Consider the following 9,234-nt stretch of genomic DNA (forward strand, 5'->3'; position numbering starts at 1 on the left):
TTGATTCTCTTCACATGCAGTCCTAACTGAATGTGGGAATTATTACAAAAGATGTTTGCTGTTTTTGAAAATAAAATGTGTACAACAAATGTACACATTTCCAACATCTTGCACAGTATACCCTTTAAAGATGTACAAATGTGAAGGCATATTTCATCAATGCAGGAAATGGTAGTCAAGTCAGTGAATGATCTGAATTTACTTTTGGGTCCAAGAGGTTTTGATACCATTTATTAATGACAGCCATAAAAAAAAGAAAAGAAAAGAAAAGAAAGATCTGAATTTACTTTTGGGTCCAAGACGTTTTGATAAGATTTATTAATGACAGCCATAAAAGAAAAAGAAAAAGAAAAGAAAAGAAAAGAAAAGAAATATGGAGCTAGAAGTTGTTTGATGCAAGTGGAGGATAGAGAGCAGCTGACCAAGGAGCTGGAGCTGGAGCTGGAGCAGGAGCAGAGGAGAAGGAGGGGGCGGTCAGAGGCAGACAGTCTCCTGCTGCTGCTGCTGAAGGACCTGCTCCTGTCCCACAAAACTAAACTTGAACGCCGATAACCAGCAAACGAACCCTGGATTCTCCTGCAGTGGGAGTGTAGAGCTACAAGCTAAATAGCTGTTTGTGCAGTTTTGTACTGCAGGATAAAACCAAGGACCTGCAAGTGTTACGTTTAAAATGTCCATATTACCGTTCACCCCTCCTATAGTGAAGAGGCTCCTCGGCTGGAAGAAAGGGGAGCAGAACGGACAAGAGGAGAAATGGTGCGAAAAGGCTGTAAAAAGTCTCGTGAAGAAGTTGAAGAAAACTGGACAACTGGACGAGTTGGAGAAAGCCATCACGACACAGAATGTCAACACGAAATGCATCACCATACCCAGGTAAAAAGACACAAATTCACTGACTGCCCAGAGAAGCTTCCCCTGAGCTAACTATGCTAACAAGCTAAGGCTAATGACAGCTTGCGGTAAAGAGCCTATTTGGCATGAATTATATAATGACATAACTTCAATAATAAACGTTGGTCCCAATTAGTCACATTAAAGTGCTTTTTTAAATCACGCCGGTAATTAGGCTCTACCTTAGTGCACATTTCATTGTAACAGTGACATGAGCAGATGAACTAAACCTGCTGTTTCTGCAAAACATTTTCACCGTGTTGTGTAAATAAGTGAGAGACGGTTAGTATTAGGTCAAACGGGGGGGAAAAAAACTGATTCATGAAAAGCTGTCACTAAACTGTGTCATCAAACAGCTGAGTAAGGACGTGCGAACAACACATGTACGTATGTTATGTCATAGTCCAGCGTCCGACAGGGGCGCTCCAAGAAATGTTAGGCTGCCAATCCCCCATTAACCCCCCCCCCCTTTCCGATTTTCGTATGTTTATTGCGCTAATAATATTCGTCATACACTATTACATCATTACAATGCTTTGTGCAATATCTCCACACCTTCACCAGGACCTTTTTATTCCTAGTTTGGAAGTAAACTTCTCCAGGTTTGTTGTTTTACAAAACACTAAACCTTTTACAGTCATGTAAAAATATTTACAAAGCAATACAGAATGTAGTGTTGCTGTGTACACACAAAGATTTATGTCTGTGTAAGTATAAACAATCTCATTTTGAATTCTCAAGATGTGGGGAATAAGTCACTTTGGCACAATATATTGTAAAATAAAATACACAATGCACTGACAGGGAAAAACAAAACTTTAAACCTTGGAATATTAAAAGAAAAATTAAATTTCTCCTTGTGAATACTATGTCTACCCTGCTGTTACTTTACTTTAAGTACTAGTCTTGTCTTATCTTATCTTGACTGAAGAAATATGATGTTCAAGGTCTTTAAATAAGCAATAAGAATGAGCAGCGTGAGCTGCATACATCACTGTAGCTGCAGTGATGTATGCAGTGGTGGTGCAGTGAATAGGTAAAGGAACAGGTAAAAAAAACCCATCAACACTGTGGAGAAATCTGGACAAAAATCCATGACATTTTCCTATGAACCAAACATTATGAACAGAGTTCAGGAATTAAAATTAGAAATATTTGGATGGAGCATAAGACGTGTTTGTTTACCAAAGGGCTGAAGGCGATAGTAAACCATATGGAAGTTTTTCTTTTTTATGATGGGAGCTGCATTGCATCAAATGGAGTTATGGATTGAGATTAATAGAGTCCTCAATGCTGCAAATGTAAGTAGACACTATTTTCAAATGCACTGCCTCCTGATTGGACATTTATTTATTCTGTAGCATAGCATAAAGACCGCAAATCACGACGGAAGTTATATTCTGAACTTGCATCAGAACAGAGTCCAGAAATCAATAGTATGATTCAAATAGTAACATAGTATTACTAATACTGTTACTACCTCAGAAAGCTCATCTGTGTTAGTCAGTGGTAATGTGGTGACATATAAACTGCCCACAGCCCCCACTGTTTGATGAGTATCAACCCTGACTCACACTGATGTTTAGACTGAAGTGTGAATTCTGAGGTGAATCAGTGACAAGCATTGGGTGGCAGACTCCCTGTGTTAGATTCTCGTCTGTGGAGACCCGGTGTCTCTAAATTAAACTAGTTGTATTTTTTCATTATATCATCATTTTTCATAGGATACTGAACTAAGTATTTCTGGGGTTTTTTTGCAAAAAAAATTTAATTAACGCCATGTGACATTTTTCTTAAATTATAATCTATATATGTTTTATGTTATCGATTGTTTATGTTATTGGCTGTTTATAAATCTATTTATTTTACAGTATCTGTTATGTAGTATTTTATAAAATAAATAATACCATGTTATTTTCTAATTTTTTTAAACTCCAGATTTCAACTACAGTGTTGCATCATATCATCTGAATAATATTTTATTGTTCCCCTAATAACTAGTGTCTTCTTAGTGTTTGCTCTAACATGGTATTTTCTGAGCCGGAATCTTCTTGGACAGGCTTCACAGGAGGCCTGGAATGAGAACCATATGTTTCTCATCTGACGGCTCAACAAAGAGCCGAACTGTCGTTGGGTTCAAATGGAAAGAAGGCCGTCACCACACTGGACTCTGAGAGAGAGAGGTCAAGGATGTGTTACACACCTTCCTTCCTCTCCTTTTTAGTCACTGAGGTTCACGTCAACTTATATAATGCATCATACACTACAATGGAGAAAACGGACCGTGGTTCCTTTACTTTAGCACCACAAAGCACAACAAAGCCTGACATAAAATTGCACATTTATTTTTAATTAATCTAAACCTAAGTAAAAGTAAGTGTGTTTTATTGACCTGGAAAATAGACCTCATATAACTCTGTGTACACTGTACAAACCAGGTCTCTCTCATGGTCTCTCTCTCCCTTCTCTCTCTCTCTCTCTTTGTCTCTCTCTCAGATCTCTAGATGGCCGTCTCCAGGTCTCCACCAGAAAAGGTCTCCCTCATGTGATCTACTGCCGTTTATGGCGCTGGCCCGATCTACAGTCCCACCATGAGTTAAGAGCTGTCGACCACTGTGAATTTGCCTTTCATACCAAGAAGGATGAAGTCTGTGTCAATCCCTACCACTACCAGAGGGTGGAGACACCAAGTGAGTGCAGCTCATCATTTAAATGTGCTGTAGTTCTGAGATGAAACCTACTGAAGTGACAGTGTTATTGAATGTCTGTGTATGTGTCTGTAGTTCTGCCTCCTGTCCTCGTACCACGGCACACAGACATCCCTGCAGTGTTTCCACCGCTGGATGACTACAGTCCATCCATTCCTGAGAACACAAATTTCCCTGCTGGCATTGAGCCCCAAAGTAACTATATTCCTGGTAAGAATGGCCGTGTCTTTTATTTAAATGTCTGTTATTTAATTTCTGTCAAATATGTGGCTTTCAATGTACTGTATCTGCAAATCTTTAAATGAAAGACAAAGTATGTGCCTCGTAGTAACTGTAACCCTATCTTTTAGTAATATGTACATTTTATATACATACAACCTAAATTTCTGAATGCCTTATAGTTACTTATTCATACTTGTTTCCCAGAAACACCCCCACCAGGCTACCTTAGTGAAGATGGTGAGACCAGTGACCACCAGCTCAACCACAGCATGGATACCAGTAAGACACAATTCAAGAATGAACTGTTGCCATTAAACCTGGTTAAGATTGTAACTCAGTTTTGTTGCCCTGCTCTGTTCCAGGTTCACCCAGTCTGTCACCCAATCCTATATCACCCTCAAACAGTAATCTTGGTAAGCAAACCCCAGCACAGCATAACAGGTGTAAACACGTTTGGTAGCCATGACTCCAAGAACAACAGAGATCAGATCCAGTTTATGGTCTCAGATTATTATTTCTTTAAATTTCAATTTACAGCCCTTTGGATCACAGTTATTTTTCCATTTATTTTTATTTGGCTTACAAGACAGTTAATCACTTGTGTGCTTTAGTTGGTACTTATTAGTGAAGTAAGTGTTCATGTTCAGCATGTATGACACCCCCTTATTCATGGAAGACATTAAACATTAAAACCCTAAAGCCAGGATCTGTGTGAAAAGAGTTCAAAACACACTTGTTGGATTTAAATGATTCCAAACACCAGTCAGCATATAACACGTTTGAACTAACAGAAGGAGGCAGTAATGGATCAACAACACTAAGTGAGAAATATGACAAAGTTCAGAGACACTGACTTTTATAAGTAATCTATTTCTAAATAAGGTATTTAAAACAAATGTAACTAGTAAAGAAACAACTCAGACAAACTGTTAACTATTAAGAGGAATGACTGATATGTAGCCTTAACTTCAGACATTTACCAGCACTCAACTTTGCAACCATTACAGTCGCCCCCTTGTGGCCAACTACCAGCCTTAGGCCATTAGCAGATCCATATCAGAATCTTCTATGTATTTGACTTTATGTACTGGATTGGTAAAACATGCATGTCTATTTTTTATTTTTATCACTGTTTTCATGTATGTATATTTTTATTTATATTTTATTGGCCTCTGTCTGCCCATGCAGGCTTACAACCTGTGACCTACTGTGAATCGGCCTTCTGGTGCTCTATATCCTACTATGAACTGAACCAACGTGTTGGAGAGACCTTCCATGCGTCTCAGCCCTCCCTCACTGTAGATGGCTTCACTGACCCATCCAACTCTGAGCGCTTCTGTCTCGGTCTGCTGTCAAACGTCAACCGCAACTCAGCAGTTGAGCTCACGCGCAGACACATAGGTACTCAGTTTATTACCAGGTGACACTGGAGCTGTGATGTAAAGTTGTATTTCCATCGTGAGGTACAAGGACCTCTGGGTACAGTACCAGGCAGTGTTATAACCCAACCTGGTACTTTGGTTCCTGGTTCTTAAATGATAGTAACCAAGAGGTCACCAAAGGTTACCAGAGTCCAGGCCAGGTGGAGTCACCAGGATTTAGGTCACAGGCCTAGTTAAAGAGGAAGATTTTGATTTGAGCTGCAGGGGTTTGAGTCACAGTCACAGTTAATAATAAAATACTTGGGTTGGACAACAAGGTCGAAGTTTACAAGCACGGTCTGAGGAAAAAATTGAGAGGAAACTGAGGATAAATCAGTAAGCTCCTAAAGTTTTAATTTAGGTTGATGAGGAAAACGTTATGTCCAAGTAGAGTGCCTGGGGTATTGAGAGTTAGTCGTCCATTGTGGTTAAAAGCAGCTTTATTGCATTTAAATAGGCCTATTATTACCTATCACGATATATTGTCTTCAGATGCTTCTGTGCATTTTAAAAACAAATGCACAGACGTACGAAGACTTCAACACTGACCAACTGACAAATATTACTGTCAGTTCACGTACTGTCTATAAGTTGGTTTGAACTACTGTGGTTAAAATCAGTTCTGCTGTGATTTATTGTCCTGCTGACAATCTTCTCTCTTCCCTTTCCAGGAAGGGGCGTCAGGTTGTACTACATTGGGGGCGAGGTGTTTGCAGAGTGTCTCAGTGACAGTGCCATATTTGTTCAAAGTCCAAACTGCAATCAGCGCTACGGCTGGCATCCTGCCACTGTTTGCAAAATTCCTCCAGGTCAGCCAGTGAGAATATGTGCAAACGTGATGCCAAAAAAGAGATAAAAATCGAACATCTCACTGATGCTTATTGTAAATCTCCTGTTAACAAACATCCTCAGGTTGTAATTTGAAGATCTTCAACAACCAGGAGTTTGCTGCTCTACTCGCCCAGTCTGTCAACCAGGGATTTGAGGCTGTTTACCAACTTACCAGAATGTGCACCATCCGTATGAGCTTCGTTAAAGGATGGGGAGCAGAGTACAGGTGAGTCCAATTCTTTGAGATATCTTTCTTTGAGACCTCGATGTTCACAGTAAAATTTAAAAATTACCATATGTAGCCGACTTTTTACTAGACTCAACAATAATTAGACCGCAGACAGCAGAAAATGAACAATACTTATTTTTTGGATATTCATGCAAATAAACAATTATAAAAAGGAAAAAAAGGTCACTCTTGGCCATTTGGACTATTAAATAAACAATTTAAATAAATATTAAATATTAAATATTAAATAAACAATTTGGACACATTGTTCTGTGGTCGCTGAATATGTTTGTGCTATGAATTTGTTTTTTAATGGCAGGGTAGTCCAGCAAAAACCAACCTGGCAGTTGGAAGTCAAAATTTTTATATTTTTTTATATATTTATTTTTAGTATCAGTGTGTTTGAAATAACAAAAAATGAAAATGGCATAAATGCCCGTGATCGAGTTAATTGAATCCAGTCTGAGGGAAAACAAGAATGAAGTGGTTCTGTTTATGGATGTTGGAGGTGGTGCTGCTGTAAGAAGGCAAGAAAGAGCTGAGTAATGGGAGGAATGCAGCAGGCATGCAGTGCTGTGGAGGACATGAAGTAGAGGGTGAACTCATTTGGACACCCACTGCAAGGGGATTCCCACTGGACTGTGAGTGCTGCGTGTCATATTTCTGGCACCAAACACTCCAGAGAGAAAACATCTCTGGGAAAAGTCTTGAATGGTTTCCAGCAGCTGAGAAAGTGGAGATAGATTTGCCCATAAGTTTGTTTTTTTTTTGTGAAAAGGAAGATGGTTGACTAGACTTTCCAAACACAAGGTAATCTTTGTTTTGTAAAACCTCCTCCTCTGTCCCCTGCAGACGTCAGACTGTGACTAGCACCCCTTGTTGGATAGAACTGCATCTCAACGGTCCTCTGCAGTGGCTGGATAAGGTCCTCACACAGATGGGGTCTCCGAGCATCCACTGCTCCAGTGTGTCGTAGGAGCAGCACCCTTAAATACAAACCATACATAGGAAATCTCAAGCATCGGTCATTCATCACAACGAAATATACACAATGTTTGTCCTCTAACCCTCTTCCATCTGACATTTTATCATTTCAACAAGTACAGCCATTGTTAGCACTTTCCTTTGAACCGTTAATGTCCAAAAGTGAGGACATTTTTGGCTCCATGGCATGTGATTATCCACATAAAACCACGGCGCTAATTATTGACGACAAATACCGTAAATGTTTGTCTTCCAAATTCCAAATCCAACCGTCACTGGTCTTGGTCCAAAAGCACTTTTTACTAACACTGGAAGTGGAAGTTGTATTAAAGAAATTAACCTTTAATAATTGAAAATATCTATTGAAAAATAATAAGTACAAGGTACTTTTTGCTTATTGGTTTATGGGTCTTAATGAGAGCATTATTGGTATTTATCTATTTTAACAAATATATAGACAGTAGCTCCATTGTGTCCCTTCTATAAAAACTATTTTGCTGAGTGAAATACATTTTATAAGTTATTTTTGCATACTGTAACTGTCCTGCATGGGAATATATTTTTATTATTGCCTCTATATAATTGTACATAAATATTTATAGCTCGATCTCCTGTCATGCGTTGCTTGAAACAGTGGACCTTACATGAGTAGACATACTGACTTGAATGACTGGAATTTTAAACCTGATTAAATGTGGGCTTTTCTGACCCGGGTCAGAGGACTCCTCAGTGTAGAAACATAGGATTGTTGCAACTGTGATTGGTGATATTTATAATAATAATTATGATAATGACAAACAGTTAAAGGGGACATGTTCTGCTAAATTGACTTTTTCAGGGTTTCTGTACGTTTGTGTCTCCGGAGTGACTGCCTACTCCTTGAACGTCTGTTTCGCCAAATAGGTAGATGTTTTAGAATCTCATAATTGCTTTGTGACGTAAAAAATGTTACGGCCCTCTGCACTGTGTAGGTTTTTTAGCAAGAGAGCCAGTGAGGCCTGTGATTAACTTGAGTTAATATCATATGATTTAGTTACCATAAACTTAACCACAACCACTGCAGATCATTCAGGTTCATTCTGTCGCTCAAACACATGTTCGGACCAAAGTTTGTTGTCTGGCAGCCATTTCTTTTTCACTGCCCAATCATTGCTATCGTGACGTGTAGCTATTCTCAGGTCTTTCCCCCACACATGAAATGGGTGAGCCTCCAGTGTCTCATTACCATTCAAAGGTGAAGGCACACACAGGGCTGTTGTGTATGATAAACAACTTTGTTCTGTATATACAGCACAACATGTCCCCTTTAATACAGCGTGTTTGTAAAAAACAAAGTTTGCAGGAATGTGACAGTATGGATGTTAACGCGAGTCATTTGTGGTCATTTACTTTTTATTGAATTCTATATGTACAATATATGTGGCATGTAGAAATATTGCTTGCCGTCCCAGGTCATGGCGAAGAAAAGCACCATTTAATCCTGTATTGACTACGACTGCATCACCATGCTACTTTATATTTAAAATATTTCATGGTGCTTACCTGAGAAACTGTGCTGCAGTGTACTTGGTTGATCTGTGTCAGAACTTGTGTTCTTTAAGGTTCTTAGTTGATATTGTTATGACTATGTCTTGTGGAAATATTTTCATGTAATATTTGTGTTCCTTTTTGGTTTCATTATCTGTCAACACTGCATAATTTACTGGGAATTAAGAGCTGAACTGGCAGGTTGACAACCAGTGACTGGAAAAACAGTACAATTATACTGTAATAAAAATCCCATAGAAAAACCAAGGCAACTTTGAAGGTTCTACGTTGGTCTTTTGTTTTACTCTTATTCCAAGGCCTGTCTTTGGCACCAGGTCATGACCTTCTCTGACTCGTCTATTGAATCAGAATATTTTGCAGTCTTTTTGGTAGTTTATAAAGATGTGGGTGAATTATCTGA

General features: G+C 38.9%; 1 protein-coding gene across 1 annotated transcript; it reads left to right on the forward strand.

Annotated features, from left to right (window-relative positions):
- Nucleotides 1-385: 385 nt before the first annotated feature.
- On the forward strand, nt 386-9,080 carry smad3b (SMAD family member 3b). Its single transcript, XM_008312103.3, has 9 exons — nt 386-873; nt 3,388-3,581; nt 3,675-3,809; nt 4,026-4,100; nt 4,184-4,234; nt 5,010-5,222; nt 5,914-6,051; nt 6,155-6,299; nt 7,155-9,080. Exons 1-9 carry the CDS (start codon nt 671-673, stop codon nt 7,276-7,278), a joined length of 1,278 nt encoding a protein of 425 aa, XP_008310325.1. The 5' UTR covers nt 386-670; the 3' UTR covers nt 7,279-9,080.
- Nucleotides 9,081-9,234: the final 154 nt, after the last annotated feature.

The sequence above is a fragment of the Cynoglossus semilaevis genome, chromosome 6 (genome assembly GCF_000523025.1).
Source record: "Cynoglossus semilaevis isolate Cse_v1.0 chromosome 6, Cse_v1.0, whole genome shotgun sequence".
NCBI classification, from domain to species: Eukaryota; Metazoa; Chordata; class Actinopteri; order Pleuronectiformes; family Cynoglossidae; genus Cynoglossus; species Cynoglossus semilaevis.

Bases quoted from the DNA above. Each gene is read 5' to 3' on its own strand.
- smad3b (XM_008312103.3), top strand. From the start codon at position 671: ATGTCCATATTACCGTTCACCCCTCCTATAGTGAAGAGGCTCCTCGGC. The intron at 4,101-4,183 runs GTAAGACACAAT...GCTCTGTTCCAG, and splicing joins CAACCACAGCATGGATACCA to GTTCACCCAGTCTGTCACCC. The intron at 5,223-5,913 runs GTACTCAGTTTA...TTCCCTTTCCAG, and splicing joins GCTCACGCGCAGACACATAG to GAAGGGGCGTCAGGTTGTAC.